Source organism: Amphiprion ocellaris, chromosome 1 (genome assembly GCF_022539595.1).
Source record: "Amphiprion ocellaris isolate individual 3 ecotype Okinawa chromosome 1, ASM2253959v1, whole genome shotgun sequence".
NCBI classification, from domain to species: domain Eukaryota; kingdom Metazoa; phylum Chordata; class Actinopteri; family Pomacentridae; genus Amphiprion; species Amphiprion ocellaris.
In genome coordinates, this window is record NC_072766.1 from 41992879 (window position 1) to 42015264 (window position 22386).

The following is a 22386-nucleotide window of genomic DNA, read 5'->3' on the forward strand; positions in this document are numbered from 1 at the left end:
ATATAATACTTTATTTTAATTATTTACGTTTTTTTAAATGCATGTAGCACAATGAGACAAACAAAAGAGAGCAGACAAACAAAATATAAAATTATAAGTTAAATGAATAATTAGCTTCTTATTTAGTTAAGGAACTAGGAAAGGACTAAGATTGAAGATTAAAACTTAGAAAATAAAAAAATAGAGAATTATAGAGTTAAAGACGACAGTTGGCTTATTTTTTTAGTAAATAAAAATGCGTATCTAAAAAAAATTGAAACATTTATATTTAATGTTTTTGTTTTTTTCCGCTCTCACTTCCGGCTGTCCTTGCACGCTCCCGCTGCGTCGTTCCCCTCTGTGCGCGCCCCCGCCGCTGACAGTCCGCCCGCGGCTCTCACGTGCTTTGTGTGTATAAAAGGGTCCGGTGTGTCATCATGTCCACGGTGTCACCGGACAAACGGAGGAAGATGGAGTCTGCTCTCAACCAGCTGAAGAAGCACACGGTGGTGGTGGCGGACACCGGAGACTTTAACGGTAACGGGAACACTCCTTATCTGCCTGCTAGCCGTTAGCCTGCTAGCATGCTAACCCCACTGACCGGGAAGGCTCCGGTGGATGTGAATGACCGCGGTGTCGGTGTCAGCGTCAGCCGGTCTGCCTGCAGCCTGTAGCCGTCTGGGGCGGCTAATGTTAGCTGCTAACTAAAGTTAACTAACTGGACAGGAGCTTTAAACTAGTTTACCGGTTAGCTAGTGAAGTTAACAACCCTTTAATCCTCTTAATAGTTATTAGCGTCACTTAGCAACAACTCTAGCTAACTATGCTAACTATCTGACAGTTTTGCTAATTCTGTTAAAGATTATTTACATTAGGCTCCTGGCAGCCACAATAATAACACAATTCAACTTCAATCTTCTTATTAATCGTGTTTATTGTGTGAAAATGTACTTTATGTGGGGCTAAAACAAAATTGTGCACTTTCTGTTTGCGTCTAACAAGGTGTAAAAGTGAGTTGTTTTTTTTTTTTTTTTTTTTTTTTTTTTTTTTTTTAACTTTCTCGTTGCTCCTTTTCACGCCTGACAGATAAAAGGTCACATTTCTCAACAGGTCAGAATGAGGAACGACGTGCAGCAACAGGATCACAGCTAGATGTGATGAAAACCAGAAAGTTCCTGCTGCAGAAAGCTGCAGACTCAGGATGACATGACAGAACTGGTTTATCCTGCAGGCTGGTCCACTTAGAGGCTGTATGAGGAGGCAGTTACAGCTAGTATTAGTCTGAAATAAACAAACCAGGAAATATATAAATAAATGTAGTGTTCTTCTTTTTTTAAAGACCTTTTGAAAATTGCTATCAACCAGGAAACTCATTTAAATCTCCACTTAAGAGTTACCTTTATTATTATTATTATTATTATTATTATTATTATTATTATTATTATTATTATTAATAATAATAATAATAATAATATTAAACATTTTAAAGTGTTTTTTAATGTTTAACTTTATTTATTTGCTTATGCATTTATTGCCTATTTTTTTTATTTCAGGATTTATTTGTTAGCACATTTTTATTTTATTTATATTTTTTTTATTTTGAGTGATGCGGAATTCAATGTTAGATTAATACTAATAATAAATCCTGAAATAAATAAACTAAAATATAGAAAATTTATAAATATATATTCCATTTTTGTTTAAGGACATTTTCTAAATACTATCAGCCAACAAACTCATTTCAATCTCCTCTTAAGATTTACCTGTTTAAGTTATTATTATTATTATTATTATTATTATTATTATTATTATTATTATTATTATTATTATTATATTTTTCTCAGCAGTATTAGTGCTTATATTTTATTGTATTTACATGTTTGGGGTCTTATTTGATTTTTTTGAACATTTTTAAAGGTGTTTTTCATACTTTCATTTATTTACTTTTGTATTTCTTGCCTATTTTTATTATTTCAGGATTTATTTAATAGCACATATAATGTTTTTTTAAATTTATATTGAGTGATGCAGAATTCAGGTTTAAATAAATACACAAGTAGACAGGTAAATAAATATTTGAAATAAGTCCTGAAATAAATAAACCAAGAAATATATTAATATATGTAGTTGTAATTTTTTTAAAGGACATTTATTTAAATAACTTCCTTCTACTGTCAGCAGACCAACTCATTTAAATCTCCTCTTACAACTTAACTTTATGATTTATTCTTATTCTTAGTATTGTATTATATTTTGAAATAAAAATAATGCATTAAATAAATGTAATTTAATATTTTTTTGTGAAAAATATATTTTCCAAAGCACTACTTTTGTTTTTCTTCAAGGTATCTTTATTTCCAAATGCTGCTTTTATTTCTCCACTCTATGTAATATATTTTATTGATATATATAATATTGTTATAAATAGGCTTTATAGACATATTTATTGTCTCTTTTTATTTATTTTAGAATGTATTTCTTAGCATATTTCTTATTTATTTTCTTTAATATTCAGTAAATACTAAATAATATGTAGGAAAAAAATGCAATGAAATGAGTAAATAAGAAATTAATCCTGAAAATAAATGAAGCAATAAGGATATTGGTTAATGTAGTAATTATGTTTTTATTTTAGTATGTATTTCATAGAGTATTTATTATCTTTTTATTGAGTCAAACAATAATATTCCACTCTATGAAATGAAATTTTCTTCAATATAAAATAAATGCATAAATATTAATAATATAAATAAGTCTTTTGTAATAAATAAATACAGAAATAAATATTTAGGAAAATTGCAATGAAATGAACGAATATCAATATTAAATTAATCCTGAAAACACTAAATGAAGCAATAAAAATGTCAATTGATGTATTTCTTTGTTTGGAAAAATGACATTTTTTAAAAACTACTACTTTTAAATATTTAGTTGTGCTTCAGAAATGTGCCATTAGTAAACAGCGCTTTTGAAAAATGGTTTTAAAAACTATTGAATTAATCTGTGTATTTATTTCTTTATACATTTCATAGCTTATATATTTATGTAATATTGACCTAAGTTGTGTTCCACAGGTGGGGATGTTTACATGAGTTTTTAGTTTGTCTTTTACTAATTAATTAGTGATTTAACCAGTTAAACGAGTTTGTGTTGATTCAGACACACAGACAGTAACGGCTGTTTAATAAAACGCTGTCTGTGTTCAAAGAAGGAAATAATTATTTATTTATTGTTGTGCAACTATTATGTTAACTATCTATTTAATCACAGTTGTTTTGTTGATTTCTGCTGCAGAACACCACAAAAACAAACACGACTACGTTGAGCAACGGGTTGATTAAAGGCTGAGGCGTGTCAGAAGTATTTTAATTGTTTATACGATAAGATTAGATAAAAATTTAGTCGTCATGATGGAAAGTTTTCAGCCAGATGTTACTCAGAGCAAACAAAATGACACAGCAGAAGAAATGCAATAAGATTTAAGTAGAATTTATTTCTGACGTTACACTAAAATAAGAATAGAAAAGTAAAAAAATAATGTAGGTAGAGTAATATTAGACATTAACTTTAGATATTGCATTGCAGCAAAATGTTAAATTTGTTCAATTTTCAAGAAACTTAATACATTAATCAGTTGTTAAAATAGTTTGAAATTTATTTTTAATAGGAAAAGTCATTGCAGCTGCTTGTAAATTCAGTAAAACGACACATAAAACAGCTGAATTAATTATAGATCAAAAACAGGTAAACGGTTAAAACAGCTCAGAAAGTAGACAGAAAAACACAAAATAACACAAACGAGGCGCAAAATAACAATGTGAGAAAACAATGGCATGAAAAATTACACAGAAGACAAACTACTGCTCAATTCATGTTATCGATTTATACGTTATTGATCGATAACGGTGCTGATAACGGTGATTTTATCAGCAGTAGTAAAGAAAAGTTACTTATGGTTCATGTCACTATGTAGTCTTTGTCATTTTATCGTGTAAATTAATAGTTTTTCCCCTAATTTTGCTTGTTTTTATCTGTAATTTAGCAAAACATGGTCAAGAATCTAGTTGAAAAGCAAAAAGATTTTCGTACGTTTTGTATTTTACATTAAAATAAGCAAACTAGAATAAAACTAGAATAGAAAACGGTACTGCAGGTAAAGTAATATCACACATAATAGCTTAATATTACACATTCAATTTAAATATTGCACATTAGAGTGACAAAAGTAAAACAAGGACGAGCAGCAAAATGTTGAATTTGTTCAGTTTTCAAGAAACTTAATGAATTAATCAGTTATCAAAATAGTTGGTAATAAATTTTTAATAAGAAAAATCATTGCAGCTGATCATTTAAATTCCTTATATGACGTCACACAGTTGATTTATTTCTCAAATCCTTCATCAATTCCGCATTTACTGTGTGGCTAAACTGGAAATCTGCTCAGTGAAGATAATTATTTACAGTTTCAGAGCTCGTGGGTCTAATAATCATGTGCTGCTGCCTCATTTTTTACTATTTTTAGTTTAAAATCCTTATATTTGCTCCACTTGCTGTTTATTGGACGTGCAACACTTGAAAGTATGAAATAGTTTTTCACCTGATGATTTCCTGCTACAGAAAGCCGATCTCTAAACTTTAGTCTGAGCTGCAGGGAGTTGGTCGGTTAGAAAACAAAGACTCTGTGATAAGAGAAGCGGTCCGTCTGGATTTCTCAAACCGTTTTTCTCTGAACATGCAACCGGTTTGTGAAATCCGGTTTAATGTGGTAAGATTTGTTGGTTTAGAGCCGCTGCAGCTTCAGACAAGGTTTGATTTCACATCAGATTGTTGAAACGTCGCACTGACGAAAGAAAAGTTCTCAGAAAGTCTGGAAATAAATGAGTTGTGAAATTTTACCCGTCAGTAACTAATTAGCCGTCAGAGAAACTGCATTTATGGACTAATTTTTAATGTCAGGATTTATTTAATAGCACAGAGTTTTTATTTTAAGTGATGCGGAATTCAATATTAAATAAACACATTAGTAGACAAATATGTGTATCTTAAGACCTACCTGTATAATTGATTATTATTATATTTTTCACAGCATTATTAGTATTTATATTTCATTGTATTTACATGTTTGGTGTCTTCCTTATTTGAAATTTTTATTTTTATTTATTTACTTATTTTTTTAATTCCAGGATTTAAATAGCAGATATAATTTTTATTTATTTTATATTGAATGATGCAGAATTAAATAAATATGTAGTATTTACTTTTTTAAAGACATTTTTTTTAAAGGATTTCATTCTATTTCAGCCAGCAAACTCATTTAAATCTCCTCTTAAGACTTACCGTTTAATTTTATTATTATTATTATTATTATTATTATTATTATTATTATTATTATTATTATTATTATTATTATTACTACCGCCATTAGATTTTTCTCAGAATTATTACTACTTATATTTCATTGCATTTGCATGTTTGGGGTCTTATTTACTTGTTTGAAATTTTAAAAAGTGTTTTTTCACATTTATTTTTATTTACTTACTTTTTAGGATTTATTTAATAGCAGAATTTTATATTTTATTTAAGTGTTGCAGAATTCAATATTAGATAAATATATAAGGAAATGAATATTTGAAATAAATCCTGAAATAAATAAACCAACCAGTAAATGTATAAATATATGTAGTGTTTACTATTTTTTTACTGAACATTGCAGCAAATTTTCTGTGAAAATGTGAGATTTGTTAAATTATTTTAGACTTCTGCTTTAAGCTGATAACAGATTTGTGCATTTATTGACATCATATTTAGTTTATTGCACCAAAGTTGTGGGTTTTTATTGTCGTTTCAGGTTATAACAATGTAAAAAATTATTTAATTGGCCATTTAAATATGTATATAACAAGTAGATGGACACATAACTGAAACTCTTACACAACTTACATTACACTTTATTTAAATATGCCTTTACTCTGACTATTTATTCTTCTATGTTGAGCTTCAATCTTGAATCTTTTAAAGACCATCAGTCAGATTTAATCAGACATGGTTCACAGGTGTGTTTTTAATTACAGATAATCAGAAAAATGTTCTGACCTGATAATTATGATTTCAATTAGAGATTATTATCGTAATGGAATAATTGCAGTTATTTTCTTAATTAGCTGTTTGAACTGCAGGAAATTAAAAAAAATCCTCATTATTTAAGAACAAAGAGGCGTTTATCAGCTGTCCAACAACCGGAAATATTTGATTTATAAAACATTTGACAGAAATCTGTGTTTTCCTGGTGTTTTTGATCAATTAATAAACATAAATGTCTGAACTGTTTGGGTTTCTAATGTGCAGCAGTGAGTCTCAGCTCTGTATTAATGTTTATATTATAATCTGGAGAAGTTTCAGAACTTCTGCTGCAGTTTCCAGGTTTTAATTCGATCTGATGTGCTGTTGGTTCTATATTTATGTTTATGTTGTAATCTGGAAAGGTTTCCAGGTCAGAGCTCCAGGTTTTATTTAACCCTCCTGTTGTCCTCATTTACAGGCACCAAAAAATATTGTTTCCTTGTCTGAAAAAAATACAAAAATTCAGCAAAAAAATTCCCCAAATTTCTGAAAATTTGCAAAACCTTCAGGTAGAAAATTCCAATAATTCCTTACAAGTTTGCCTTAAAAGTTTTATTTTAAAAAAAATCCCTCAAATTTGGCAAGAAAATTCCTGTAAATATTTTCAGGAAATGAGTAAAAATCTTCCAAAAAAATCCTAAAAATATCTAAAGTGATTCCATATATATCAGTAAAACTTCTAATATTTTCTGTAAGAACATTCACATAAAAATCAACTAAAATCCAGCGAATTTCGCTGGATTTTAGTTGATTTTTATGTGAATGTTCTTAAGAAACATTTTTAACATTTCTTTTTTTCCACCAAAAAATGTTCAAAGATTTCCCAAAAATGTTGAAAATGTAGACAGAAGTTTCACTGTAAAAATAGATGTTTTTTCCCCACATTTTCAAACTTTAAAATGGGTTAATTTTGACCTGCAGGACGACAGGAGGGTTAAAAAATGTGTGAGCTGTTCAGTCTGTAGCGTCGTCAGAACAAAGCCGACTCTGTTCTGCAGCTCGTCCTGAAAACAAACGTTCCTGCAGGAGGTTTGGACTCGATCAGCTGAAGATGTTAGAGAACGTTCCTGAAGCTCTGATCTGTTCTAACCTCTTCTGGTTGATTTACATCATTTAACAGATGTCCACCGATAATACAGGCCCAGAACTGAGAAATACTGAGCTGGAATTCATGATTAAAAGTTAAAATATAAACGCAAGCAACACCTGTTAGACTGAGTTGTCTATGGAAGTCTGCAGAGTTATTAAATGTATGTGTATTTTTATTTTTATCTTATTTTTGTGTGTGGTGTCATTCAGTCAAACAGTTTAGACATTTATCTTTATGAAATATTCTGAAATTACAAATTTCTGTCAAATGCATGAACACAGCCCAAACCAGTGGCATCTAAATGATCAGAATTAACGATAAAAATAGAATTTTTATTCATTTCTACACAGACTTATGAATAGTAGTTTAATTTACTCAACAAAACAGACATTTTTGTTTTTTACATGGTCAGAAATGACTAGAAAATGCAGAGATTTCTTTTTAAAAAGTTAATTTTAACTGCTTCTGTTAAGTGTGGTGTCATTCAGTCGAGCATAACAGACATTTATGTTTATGAAATGGTCAAATACCAGGAAAATTGTTTTTTTCACCCATTTTTGTGAATGTTAGATTAATTTACTCAACTTAATGTACTTTTTTGTTAATCAGATGATCAGAAATTACAGGAAAATGAAAATTCTGTCAAGTAAGTTAACTTGGACAAAATCAGAATGATAAACATATAAAATCCTTTTTTTTTAATCAGTTTTTATGAATTGGGGTGACATTTACTGTGGACATATTTATTCATTAAATGGTCAGAAATGACTCGACACTTTTATTTCAAGCGTCAAAGCACCGAGTTTTAATATTCTGAGCTGTTTTTAAACCACTAATGACTCGTTTACTTCCATATTCAGCAGCTCTAGTTAGTGGATAATCAGCGTTTTTCTTCTGTTAATTTTAAAGCTGCTGAAGTTGCAGCATCACAATGATTCTCAGGAACTGTTAAAACTCAACATAATCAAAAATTTAAACCTTTTACAGTCACATGAATTACTCTAATTTTATTAAAAATTCTGCTTCGCGGGTGCCCGTATAGCTCAACACGTTGAGCAGGCGACCCATGTACAGGAGCTGGTCCCCGACACAGCTGGCCCGGGTTCGATTCCCGTTCGCGGCCCTTTGCTGCATGTCTTCCCCTGACTCTTCTCCCCATTTCCTGTCTCTCTCTCACTACGCCTATCTAATAAAAAGCTGACAAAAAGGCCAAAAAAACAACTTTAAAAAAAAAAAAAAAAATTCTGCTTCGCCATCTCTGATTTACCTGAAATCTTAACGGCATAAAATCTGGATGTCTTTGAAGATATTCTACTTTTCTGAGATATTTATTTACAAAAACGTCCCTTCGACCCACTTTCAGCAGGTTTTTTTCCCTCACATTGATATTTGAGGCTGTTTGATCAACAATATCTAATAAAATAATCTATAAAATACTATATCAGTACCAGATAATGAGCTGTAGACATAATAAACATGATGTACATTTAAATTAAAGTTAATTATTTTACATTTTCATGAGTATTTCTCCAAAATCTTTAGACTCAGCAGTTCTATAATCAACTTTTAGTAATAAACAGTCACAATACTTCCTTTATTTTTTTATTTAGGTTTTTTCAAACTGTATCTTTTTTTTATAGGAAGAGAAGAATAAACTATTTTCCAATAACCTGTTTCTACACTAGATGGAGCCGTTTTCTACCCAGCAACCGCAGTATGTTCAGATCAGATTTAACGTCTCAGTCTGCTTGTTTTCCCTCTGTGGATTTTCTACCTATACAGACACTAATTTTCAATTTATACAGATTAGATAATGATAATAATTAATTCAAATACCACAGCAGGGAAATTTGCAGGTAGGTAGGTTATGTCTAGTAGCTGTAACTGAACTTTTCTCCGTCCTGCAGCCATCGATGAGTACAAACCTCAGGATAAAGTGTCTGTATTTAGTTATTTCTGAACTTTTTTCCTGTTTTCCGTCCTGCAGCCATCGATGAGTACAAACCTCAGGATAAAGTGTCTGTATTTAATTATTTCTGAACTTTTTTCCTGTTTTCTGTCCTGCAGCCATTGATGAGTACAAACCTCAGGATAAAGTGTCTGTATTTAGTTATTTCTGAACTTTTTTCCTGTTTTCCGTCCTGCAGCCATCGATGAGTACAAACCTCAGGATAAAGTGTCTGTATTTAGTTATTTCTGAACTTTTTTCCTGTTTTCTGTCCTGCAGCCATCGATGAGTACAAACCTCAGGATAAAGTGTCTGTATTTAGTTATTTCTGAACTTTTTTCCTGTTTTCCGTCCTGCAGCCATCGATGAGTACAAACCTCAGGATAAAGTGTCTGTATTTAATTATTTCTGAACTTTTTTCCTGTTTTCTGTCCTGCAGCCATCGATGAGTACAAACCTCAGGATAAAGTGTCTGTATTTAGTTATTTCTGAACTTTTTTCCTGTTTTCTGACCTGAAGCCATCGATGAGTACAAACCTCAGGATAAAGTGTCTGTATTTAGTTATTTCTGAGCTTTTTTCCTGTTTTCTGTCCTGCAGCCATCGATGAGTACAAACCTCAGGATAAAGTGTCTGTATTTAGTTATTTCTGAGCTTTTTTCCTGTTTTCTGTCCTGCAGCCATCGATGAGTACAAACCTCAGGATAAAGTGTCTGTATTTAATTATTTCTGAACTTTTTTCCTGTTTTCTGTCCTGCAGCCATCGATGAGTACAAACCTCAGGATAAAGTGTCTGTATTTAGTTATTTCTGAACTTTTTTCCTGTTTTCTGACCTGAAGCCATCGATGAGTACAAACCTCAGGATAAAGTGTCTGTATTTAGTTATTTCTGAGCTTTTTTCCTGTTTTCTGTCCTGCAGCCATCGATGAGTACAAACCTCAGGATAAAGTGTCTGTATTTAGTTATTTCTGAGCTTTTTTCCTGTTTTCCGTCCTGCAGCCATCGATGAGTACAAACCTCAGGATAAAGTGTCTGTATTTAATTATTTCTGAACTTTTTTCCTGTTTTCCGTCCTGCAGCCATCGATGAGTACAAACCTCAGGATAAAGTGTCTGTATTTAGTTATTTCTGAGCTTTTTTCCTGTTTTCCGTCCTGCAGCCATCGATGAGTACAAACCTCAGGATAAAGTGTCTGTATTTAATTATTTCTGAACTTTTTTCCTGTTTTCTGTCCTGCAGCCATCGATGAGTACAAACCTCAGGATAAAGTGTCTGTATTTAGTTATTTCTGAACTTTTTTCCTGTTTTCTGACCTGAAGCCATCGATGAGTACAAACCTCAGGATAAAGTGTCTGTATTTAATTATTTCTGAACTTTTTTCCTGTTTTCCGTCCTGCAGCCATCGATGAGTACAAACCTCAGGATAAAGTGTCTGTATTTAGTTATTTCTGAGCTTTTTTCCTGTTTTCCGTCCTGCAGCCATCGATGAGTACAAACCTCAGGATAAAGTGTCTGTATTTAATTATTTCTGAACTTTTTTCCTGTTTTCCGTCCTGCAGCCATCGATGAGTACAAACCTCAGGATAAAGTGTCTGTATTTAGTTATTTCTGAGCTTTTTTCCTGTTTTCCGTCCTGCAGCCATCGATGAGTACAAACCTCAGGATAAAGTGTCTGTATTTAGTTATTTCTGAGCTTTTTTCCTGTTTTCTGTCCTGCAGCCATCGATGAGTACAAACCTCAGGATAAAGTGTCTGTATTTAGTTATTTCTGAGCTTTTTTCCTGTTTTCCTGTCCTGCAGCCATCGATGAGTACAAACCTCAGGATAAAGTGTCTGTATTTAGTTATTTCTGAACTTTTTTCCTGTTTTCCGTCCTGCAGCCATCGATGAGTACAAACCTCAGGATAAAGTGTCTGTATTTAGTTATTTCTGAGCTTTTTTCCTGTTTTCCGTCCTGCAGCCATCGATGAGTACAAACCTCAGGATAAAGTGTCTGTATTTAGTTATTTCTGAGCTTTTTTCCTGTTTTCCGACCTGAAGCCATCGATGAGTACAAACCTCAGGATAAAGTGTCTGTATTTAGTTATTTCTGAGCTTTTTTCCTGTTTTCTGACCTGCAGCCATCGATGAGTACAAACCTCAGGATAAAGTGTCTGTATTTAGTTATTTCTGAACTTTTTTCCTGTTTTCCGTCCTGCAGCCATCGATGAGTACAAACCTCAGGATAAAGTGTCTGTATTTAGTTATTTCTGAGCTTTTTTCCTGTTTTCTGACCTGAAGCCATCGATGAGTACAAACCTCAGGATAAAGTGTCTGTATTTAGTTATTTCTGAGCTTTTTTCCTGTTTTCCGTCCTGCAGCCATCGATGAGTACAAACCTCAGGATAAAGTGTCTGTATTTAGTTATTTCTGAACTTTTTTCCTGTTTTCCGTCCTGCAGCCATCGATGAGTACAAACCTCAGGATAAAGTGTCTGTATTTAGTTATTTCTGAGCTTTTTTCCTGTTTTCCTGTCCTGCAGCCATCGATGAGTACAAACCTCAGGATAAAGTGTCTGTATTTAGTTATTTCTGAGCTTTTTTCCTGCTTTCCGTCCTGCAGCCATCGATGAGTACAAACCTCAGGATAAAGTGTCTGTATTTAGTTATTTCTGAACTTTTTTCCTGTTTTCCGTCCTGCAGCCATCGATGAGTACAAACCTCAGGATAAAGTGTCTGTATTTAGTTATTTCTGAGCTTTTTTCCTGTTTTCTGTCCTGCAGCCATCGATGAGTACAAACCTCAGGATAAAGTGTCTGTATTTAGTTATTTCTGAGCTTTTTTCCTGCTTTCCGTCCTGCAGCCATCGATGAGTACAAACCTCAGGATAAAGTGTCTGTATTTAGTTATTTCTGAACTTTTTTCCTGTTTTCCGTCCTGCAGCCATCGATGAGTACAAACCTCAGGATAAAGTGTCTGTATTTAGTTATTTCTGAGCTTTTTTCCTGTTTTCTGTCCTGCAGCCATCGATGAGTACAAACCTCAGGACGCCACCACCAACCCGTCTCTGATCCTGGCTGCTGCTAAGATGCCGGCGTACCAACATCTGGTGGATCAGGCCATCAAATACGGCATCTCTAAGGGCGGGTAAGAGGAGGAAATGGACAAATACTGAGAATTTAACTTTTAATTGAATTGAATGTTATTATTACTCGTACTGATGCTGATTATCGATCCGGTGCTTTAACACTGTTTGATATTTTCAAAGAGGAAAAAACTAAATAAAGTAAGAAAAATAAAGTAAGATGAGCTGTATTTTTCTCCTAAAAATGACCTTTCTAGACCAGCACTCTGTAACAGTGCTGGATTAACTGAGTTTAAAATCAATAATATTGATAAATAATGTGATCATTTAAATACTAAATAAATACAATAATTATTTGCAGCAAAAAGATCTTTCTTCTTTCTTTCCTCTTTTCTCCCTTTTTCTTATCTATTTTCTTTTTCTTCTTTTTTGTTTCTTTTTCTACTTTCTTTTTTCTTCTAATTTTTCTCTTCTTTTCCTTTAGTCGTCTTTCTTCCTTCTGACCTCATTTCTTTCATTCCTTCTTTACGTCATCCTTTTTTACTTTTGTCCTTCCTTCTTTTCTTTCTTCCTTTTTTCTTCTTTCCTTTTTTATTTGTCTTTCCTTAGTTGAAATATGAAAATGCCATGAAAGTTGAAATTTTCAAAGTAGAAGACTGTATTTTTTTCATATTTCTGACCAAATATTTCACATTTACGTCTTTATGTGTTTAGTTTTGTGTTATTATGACAGTAAATATCACTAGTTGATTCTGAATTATTAGTTTATTTTTAATTTGAGCTCAAAGATGGAACTTTACATGACGGCTTCAGTGGTTTTCATATTTCAGCTCAGCCAAAATCAACGTTACAGATTCTGAATTATTACAGTAATGGTAAATAACAGAGAAAGTTTCAGGTTTTTGTCTTTAGTATTTTCTCAGATGTTGTCGTTCAAACAGACTCAGATTTAATGTGAGAAAAAAAACCTGCCGAAAGTGGGTCGATGGGTGATTTTGAACATTATCTCAGAAAATATTTGATATATTATCTTCAGTTTTACATATGGAATTTTAAATGTCCATATTTTATGATGATGAAGTTTCAAGCAAATGTGTGACCCTGATGATGTGAAACTGAATAGATAAATCCGGTCAGCCTCCATGTTCCTGTATTTGTGTTTTCAGGCGTTTAATCGTCCGTCTTTCTGTCTGTTTCCGTCCAGGACCGATGAGGAGCAGGTGGCCAACACCATGGACAAGCTGTTCGTCAGCTTCGGCCTGGAGATCCTGAAGAAGGTTCCAGGTCGAGTCTCCACCGAGGTGGACGCCAGGTGAGTCGTACAGGTGTTATTATCACAGGAAGAGCGTGTGTTAGAGGTCACAGGGCTGAGCTGGAGTAATTATACACAAGTAGAAATGAAGTAACACTCAGTAGACGTAAACAGACGGCTGGTGTTCAGCTGTTTGTCTCCGTTTAACTGGACTGTACTGGTTTAACTGGTCCCAGCAGCTTCATCGGCATGATCCGGTCCCATTTAAACACTCAGTGGCTTAAGACTGGATATTTGCTCAATGTTTAGAATTTTCTTGACAATTTTTCCCCTGAGTTTTGTCTGATATTGCTGCTATTAACTAAGAACAGGATAAACTCCAAATATTAAGACATTAAACTTTACAGATGTTCCCTAAACGCCTCATGTTCAGGATGTATGAAACACCAGCGGCGCTCAGAGAATATTCATTCTATGTGTAAATCATAAAGTAAAAATGCAAGTTATATTTGTTTGATTTTTCTTATTATAAAAATGAAAAACACATCTGGAATCAACTTTACAGCCTGTACAGTCGCAAGGATTTTGGCTTCGAACAATTCAAAAAACACAAAAAAAAACAGGAAACAGGCCACAAGATTAAACAGCGTGCTTTTATTTTGGTGAAATATCACCTTTTCTTTAGGCTTCTTGGTCTCAAAATTACATTTGAGACCAAGATGTGAAGAGTATGAATTGGACAAAGATGAATAAAAGGTTTAAAATTAACTCCTTTTGCAGCCATTTTACATCAAGTTATTTACATTTTATTCCCATTTTTACACATTTAACCAAACTACTCTTGGATCAGTGAATTGCAGACGCCCTGAATCCTCTAACTAACCTGTAATGGAACGCTGTGTGACAGAGAAGATAAATAGTTCAGATGTCAACTGAAACTGCTGCTGTTGTTTTTTTCTCAGATTGTCTTTCGATAAAGACGAGATGGTGGCTAAAGCCCTGAAGCTCATCTCCCTCTACGAAGAAGCAGGAATCGGCAAAGAGCGAGTTCTCATCAAGCTATCGTCGACGTGGGAGGGAATCCAGGCCGGCAAGTGAGTCCGGCATGTTCGCTGTGTTAGCTGAGCTTTAATATGTGACTTTAGATGATTTACAGGGTCCATGGGTTCATAAACCTTCACTAAAATCATCTTAGCTGAGAGAACAGACGTCTGAGAACGGCAGCTTGAAACAAAAGATAACAGGAACAATAAAAAACGTTAATCCTTTAAAAATGAAGCTAACCTCCAGGAACGGCACTAAACTCAGGTGTTTTTTATTCGACGTTTTTCAACTCACTGTGGATAATTATCTCTATAAGCTGTCATTTTTTGGCTAAATAATTGATCAGTGACTGAAACAGCTGTGAAAACGATCAACGCTGCAGCTCTGATCCAGTTCAATGTTATTATAATTCTAATGTTAAAGTTCTGTTGGTTAATTTGAGTTCATCTGTGTCAGTCTGAGGTTTAAAATACCGACTGTTTTGTCTGAATTTGGAGTTTGTGGTTTATCACCTCCATCTCATTTTTTACGACTGACTTCTGTCAGTGAAATCATCCTGGTGACTCCAGTTATTGGTCTTTGCATACTTTCAGTCAGACGTTTCTGGTGTCAGATATTTCCGGCGTACATGCAGACGGTAAACTTGTGTGGCAACACTGCTGCAGATACTCGTCTTTACTGACATGACAGAGCTGGAGGGAACGTTTGACAGATGATGGAGAGTCTTCAAACTGCTGAAGGGAATGTAGAGGAGGAGAAACTTCATTAGAATGAACCCAAACCTGTCGCATGTTCAGATGACTTCTTTAAGAAACTCTTAAGACTCATTCCAGGAGCTTCTGCTTGAAATTGAAGCAGACAAATGAACATTTACCTGCAGATGTATTACTGTTTGTGATGGAAAAACGGCGCTACTTTCAACCCACAAACATTACCAAATCAAGCCGTTTTTCCTTTGGCTAAACAGCTCGATGTTTTTGTGTTTGCATGCAGCGTTTCTGCTCCTTTTTACGTCAAAACATTCAAAAAAGGTGTTTCTATCTCCAATGAAGCTCATCAACCAAAAAATCTAAAACCAATATTCGTCCAAGAACACCACAGCGAGTTTTTCCTCTGAGTTTAATAAACATCTGCAGCTTCAGACAGCAGCAGGATCCATGTGAGCGTCTCCATAACAAAGAAAGCTGTGTAACTTCATTAGTTAGGTGTAAAAATGAATAATCCCCGGCATGGAGATTTGTCATTTTGCACATTATTTTGCCATTATTCTGGACATTTTTGTAATTTTTCACAATTTCGAATCATTCTAGATTCAGGTTTATTGGACTTTTTCCATCATTTCTGAGCCTCAGAACTTCGTCAGTTTCCGTGAGGAGAAACCTGGTTGCTACAGCAACAAGAGCACCACCATAAATACCGATAAATAAGCAAAAATTTGCAGTAAATAAAAACAAACAATAAGAAAAATGCAGTGTCCCATGTAAAAATGTAAATAGTGTGACAGAGTGAGTGTTTGTTAGTATTTTTTTATGTTTTACAAGTTTTCTTCTGTTTTCTTTGTCATCCCCCATCTTATCTCGCATACAGCTTGTTCTAAATGTGGCGTTCTAACTAAACACCTCTTGTTTTTTCTGTTTGGCTGCAGGGAGCTGGAGGAGAAGCACGGCGTTCACTGCAACATGACGCTGCTGTTCTCGTTCGCTCAGGCCGTGGCCTGTGCCGAGGCCAAGGTGACGCTCATATCGCCGTTCGTGGGACGAATCCTCGACTGGTACAAAGAAAACACAGACCAGAAGAGCTACGAGCCTCACGAAGACCCAGGTAGCTGCAGCCGACACCAAACAAGGGAGAACACACTCAGGGAGTCAGTTTATTATAGAACTATGGAGGCAAACTGGAGCCAACGTAAGGAGTGCTTGTTTTAAAGTAACGGCTTAGAAATGAATAAACTAGACGTGTAGTGTCATAAAGAGTATAAAACCAGCTGTTGGCTGCATCTCCAGTTTAAAACATTAGCTCCTCAGATAAAGTCCAACCCCAGCCCAAGTAAGCGTAAAAATAGAAAACAGAAAATGGTAAAAACAAACAGAAGCATAGATTGAAGCGGGTTCCTACAAGTCTGAGATGACAAACGTCTTGTTTTGTTCAAAGATGTTCAGTCACATTAAGAAGCTGCAGTTCTGCCCTGAATGTGTTTTCTATAAGATAAAAATGAAACTTGCAGGAGGAAAAACCCATTTGACTTCTGTTAACATCAGTTTTCCATCCATCCAGGTGTCACAGTCTAAAGAACTAATCTGGTTTCTGTTTATTTTCTCTCTAACCAGCTTTGAGCATCAGTATTATGGGATGTATCACAGTCTGAACGGTAAAACTGCAGCAGTTTAATGTCTACGGTCTGATGATTTATTCACAATAAGCCAAAAACATTTCTGTAAATTGTCTCAAGGTTTTTCCAAAATTACAAAAACTTACACAAAATTCCTAGAATCTTTTCCAAAACTTAATCATAATGGTAAAAACCCGACAAAAACCATTCAAAGCCTGTCCTAAATTAGTTGTTAATCAGAAATTAAAATGACTCAACACACGTCCAGTCTATTTTCTCTGTAACCAACTGTGATCATCAGTATTATGGGATGTATCCTAGTGTGAACAGTTTAGAGTCGTAGAAACAATCGTTGGTTCCTTGGATGTGTTTCTGTTGTCTTTCACCAGAGAAAACTTTAAAAAGTGACTTTCTGTTTAAAATTAGTCCAAAAAGACTCAGTTTGTCCAAAACTAAACAACTAACTGAAATGACAAAAGCTTGGCCTGAATGAAAAAGTCCACAATCTCTTGAAAAACTGAAACTAAAATTTACCAAAATACCTCCAACTTGTACAAATTGCCTCAGAAGCTTCCAGATGAGAATAGATTTGTCCAAAATACGCAAAACTTATCCAGAATGTCTCCAGAACTACTGCAGTTTTAGTGTTCACACTGGGAAACATCCCATAATACTGATTCTCACAGTTGATTATAGAGAAAGTGAACAGTAAACAAATTTACTATTTAGACTGATGCATGGATGGATGTAAAATGAACACTTTTTCTGTCAATTTTGCATCTTTTTGTGGTCGTTTTGCATCTTGTCTGGTCATTTTGCATCTTTTTGTAGTAATTTTGCATCTTTTTATGGTCATTTTGCCATTTTTTTTGTTGTAATTTTTCAGTTTTTGGTGGTCGTTTTGCATCTTTGTGGTCATTTTGTATCTTTTTGTAGTAATTTTGAACCTTTTTGTCGTCATTTTGCAGTTTTTTTAATGCTGACTTTGTCTCTTTGTGTGGTAAAAATTCCTAAAATTTTCTGAAGACAAAACCAGATTTAGTGTTTTGATTGACAGCCCTTTAGTGGATGTGAAACTGATCTGGTGTCAGTTTTTCCCAGAACTCAGATGTGTTTACTCCGCCTAAATGTCATGGTTCTATCTGCTGGACTGATGAAGTTCTGAGGCTCAGAAATGATGGAAAAAAGTCCATTAAAAAGTGATAAATCTGGACCTGCAACTCCAGAAATATTCCCAGTATGAAGGCAGAACTTTGACCAGCTCAGCTTCAGTCAGTTGATGGTTTTACAGCTTTTTCTGGGTCTGAAATTCCACCACCAGGTGCTGACAGTTTGATAGCTGCTGTACCACCGTCTACAGACATGCTGGAAATGTAGTTTTACAGGTAGAACGTACCTGAGCTACACCTGGAGAATCATCCACACTGAAGTCAGACAGGCTGGATGAACGTTTCTGCTGAAAAAACCTTGTCTCTCACCGTTTTCCATGTATAAAAACACAATAATTAGTCCAATAAAACCACATTTCCAGTTATGAATGCAGCTCTCTGAGTCAAATTAAAATGTCCTGTTTTTGCAGGTTGGACTCGTTTTGGAGAATCTAGAAGCAAATTTCTGCCTTTTTCTTGAAACTTTTTGCCCAAACTTTTATCGATATTTACGAATTTTTAATCTATATTAAAAAGGTATTTCAATGACTCCATGATCAAGTTTAAGTTGATTTGAAGCTGCTTTTGTATTTTATAAAACATGTTTGTGTTGTTTGAGTCTCCTAGTAACCATCAGAGTTCGGGATCAGAGGAACAGACTGTCCTGATGACAATAAGACGAGTTAATTGACGAACTTTAACTCCTCAGAAATGACTGCAGTTAACTAATAATAATTAGTTCAGTTTGTACCCAGGAGACACTTTGTCCTGGTTAAAGTTGGAATAATAATTCTTCCCTCTCCTTTCTTTTTTCCTTTTTCTTCCTCTTCCTCCTCATCTTCCTCTTCTTCCTCCTCCTCTTCTTCTTCTTCTTCTTCTTCCTCCTCTTCTTCTTCTTCCTCCTCTTCCTCCTCCTCCTGCTCCTCCTCCTCCTCTTCCTCCTCCTGCTCCTCCTCCTCCTCCTCTTCTTCTTCCTCCTTCTCTTCTTCTTCCTCCTTCTCCTCTTCCTCCTCTTCTTCCTCCTCTTCTTCCTCCTCTTCTTCCTCCTCTTCCTCCTCCTCCTGCTCCTCCTCCTCCTCCCCCTCCTCCTCTTCCTCCTCCTCCTCCTCCAGGCGTAGTGAGTGTGACTAAGATCTTTAACTACTATAAGAAGTTTGGCTACAGCACGGTGGTGATGGGCGCCTCCTTCAGGAACACCGGGGAGGTGAAGGCTCTGGCCGGCTGTGACCTCCTCACCATCTCTCCTGGTCTGCTGGCCGAGCTGAGCCAGGACCACAGCACCGTCAGCCAGATGCTCAGTGTGGACAAAGGTACCGACGTATGATCCGATAGATCCCCCGATGATCCTAGATTCTGGTTTAATGACGTCATCATAATCAGCTCTATACAAGATGTTCTACAGAGACATAGAACTACATTCTCCTGTCAGAGAGGATGATGGTTTCCATGACGATGAGTTCCCAGATCCTCCTAAACAAACACTGGAGGGCTCAGAGACAAGAAGAACCAGAATTTAAACTACATAATGACCTCCATGTTAAAAATAAACACACGCTAACCTGCAGAGACTGGAGAATCTAGACATGTTTCACCTTTTATTTAACGCATGATGAGTTCTTTTAGTTTAAATCAGGAAATACATGAGATGATTTACTGCTTCTGCTCTGAAAGAATATAAACATACGCGTACTTAGAGGTGGGCAGAAATTTCCGATTTTTCGATGCATCGCGATTCAGACGTGGAAGAATCTGAATGGATTTCCAGACGTCCAAATATCGATTATTTAAATCTGCTAATTAAAGTAATACAGAAGGATCTAAATAATGCGGAACTAAGAAGCGCGGTACACGTCTTCTCTGGGACACTTTGGGATGTGCACCTGGATCTGACATGCACAAAGAGTAAAACAAACCTGGCTGACCTCCACCCACCTCACCATGAGATACCAGCAGCTCCTTCTAGTTTTAAAGCAGACGTGTGGAAACACTTTGGCTTCTACAACGTTGATGGACCAGAGCCTCGTTATCTGTAATCTGTGCCCAGATGCTCCATCCCATCCCAACGAGACCAGAAGTCAGGAGATTAAAGTTTAGAGAATTTCAGCTGAAGAGTGGAAACTAATTAAAAATATAAACCGTTAAACATCTTTACTGTTTAGAGCCTCCATGTTTTCAGTGTTGGATCCATCAGACTGACCCAGAGGATAAACCAGTTCTTCTGCTCCGTTTGTTCTTCTGCTCCGTTTGTCCTCCAGCCAAGTCCTGTGATCTGGAGAAGATCCACCTGGACGAGAAGGACTTCCGCTGGCAGCACAACGAGGACCGCATGGCTGTGGAGAAGCTGTCTGACGGCATCCGCAAGTTTGCTGCTGACGCCATCAAACTGGAGACCGTGATCCAGGTACTACTACACATTTATACTGCAATAAGTACCTCAAACTGGAGACCGTGATCCAGGTACTACTACACATTTATACTGCAATAAGTACCTCAAACTGGAGACCGTGATCCAGGTACTACTACACATTTATACTGCAATAAGTACCTCAAACTGGAGACCGTGATCCAGGTACTACTACACATTTATACTGCAATAAGTACCTCAAACTGGAGACCGTGATCCAGGTACTGCTACACATTTATACTGCAATAAGTACCTCAAACTGGAGACCATGATCCAGGTACTGCTACACATTTATACTGCAATAAGTACCTCAAACTGGAGACCGTGATCCAGGTACTGCTACACATTTATACTGCAATAAGTACCTCAAACTGGAGACCGTGATCCAGGTACTGCTACACATTTATACTGCAATAAGTACCTCAAACTGGAGACCGTGATCCAGGTACTGCTACACATTTATACTGCAATAAGTACCTCAAACTGGAGACCGTGATCCAGGTACTGCTACACATTTATACTGCAATAAGTACCTCAAACTGGAGACCGTGATCCAGGTACTGCTACACATTTGTACTGCAATAAGTACCTCAAACTGGAGACCGTGATCCAGGTACTGCTACACATTTATACTGCAATAAGTACTTCAAACTGGAGACCGTGATCCAGGTACTGCTACACATTTATACTGCAATAAGTACCTCAAACTGGAGACCATGATCCAGGTACTACTACACATTTATACTGCAATAAGTACCTCAAACTGGAGACCGTGATCCAGGTACTGCTACACATTTATACTGCAATAAGTACCTCAAACTGGAGACCGTGATCCAGGTACTGCTACACATTTATACTGCAATAAGTACCTCAAACTGGAGACCATGATCCAGGTACTGCTACACATTTATACTGCAATAAGTACCTCAAACTGGAGACCGTGATCCAGGTACTGCTACACATTTGTACTGCAATAAGTACCTCAAACTGGAGACCGTGATCCAGGTACTGCTACACATTTATACTGCAATAAGTACTTCAAACTGGAGACCGTGATCCAGGTACTGCTACACATTTATACTGCAATAAGTACCTCAAACTGGAGACCATGATCCAGGTACTACTACACATTTATACTGCAATAAGTACCTCAAACTGGAGACCATGATCCAGGTACTACTACACATTTATACTGCAATAAGTACTTCAAACTGGAGACCATGATCCAGGTACTACTACACATTTATACTGCAATAAGTACCTCAAACTGGAGACTATGATCAAGGTACTACTACACATTTATACTGCATAGAAGTACCTCAAACTGGAGACCATGATCCAGGTACTACTACACATTTATACTGCAATAAGTACTTCAAACTGGAGACCATGATCCAGGTACTACTACACATTTATACTGCAATAAGTACCTCAAACTGGAGACTATGATCCAGGTACTACTACACATTTATACTACATAGACGTACCTCAAACTGGAGACCATGCAGTGGCTGGATAGAAAGACATTTTATTTTGTTAAATTTATGGTTTTGCTCCCTTTTTATTGTGTATTTTGTGGTGATTTTTATAGATTTAGAATTTGTGAGCCTAAAAATTTTAAACAGAGTAAAAACCTCGTCCTGATCTTTATTTTTATTTTTATTTCAGGAGAAGATGAACGTGAAGAACGGCCAGTAACCAGAAACCAGTAACAAGTAACCAATAACCAGTAACCAGTAATGGACAGATGCTGATGTTTTGGACCAAACTGCTCTGATGGATGTTTGTTTCTGACCAAATGTAAAAATAAATCTCCATCTGGTTGTAATAAAATCTCTGATATTTATAGAATCTGACCAGAATCTCAGTAAAACATCACTGACTCTTTTTACTACTTCCTGTTATCATTCCTCCAGATGTTACATCTTTAATAAAGAAAGAGCTCCTCACAGCATCTGTTCGTCTGCTTCTAATATCATCCGTTTACTCACCTGAGCAGGTAGAGCTGA

At 35.4% G+C, this 22386-nt stretch overlaps 1 protein-coding gene across 1 annotated transcript; it reads left to right on the forward strand.

Moving 5' to 3' along the window:
* The first annotated feature begins 334 nt into the window (after window positions 1-334).
* taldo1 (transaldolase 1) lies at window positions 335-22331 on the forward strand. The gene is made up of 8 exons (XM_055012617.1): window positions 335-516; window positions 12139-12262; window positions 13405-13512; window positions 14415-14546; window positions 16142-16317; window positions 19086-19283; window positions 20229-20374; window positions 22046-22331. The coding sequence occupies exons 1-8, from the start codon at window positions 417-419 to the stop codon at window positions 22073-22075; spliced, it is 1014 nt and encodes a 337-aa protein (XP_054868592.1). The 5' UTR covers window positions 335-416; the 3' UTR covers window positions 22076-22331.
* The last annotated feature ends 55 nt before the right edge of the window (window positions 22332-22386 follow it).

What these genes read in the sequence shown, in the direction of transcription:
- taldo1 (XM_055012617.1), top strand. Translation starts at nt 417, where the DNA reads ATGTCCACGGTGTCACCGGACAAACGGAGGAAGATGGAGTCTGCTCTC. An exon ending in GGACACCGGAGACTTTAACG is followed by an intron (nt 517 to 12,138) that starts GTAACGGGAACA and finishes TCTGTCCTGCAG; the next exon opens with CCATCGATGAGTACAAACCT. An exon ending in AACTGGAGACCGTGATCCAG is followed by an intron (nt 20,375 to 22,045) that starts GTACTACTACAC and finishes TTTTTATTTCAG; the next exon opens with GAGAAGATGAACGTGAAGAA.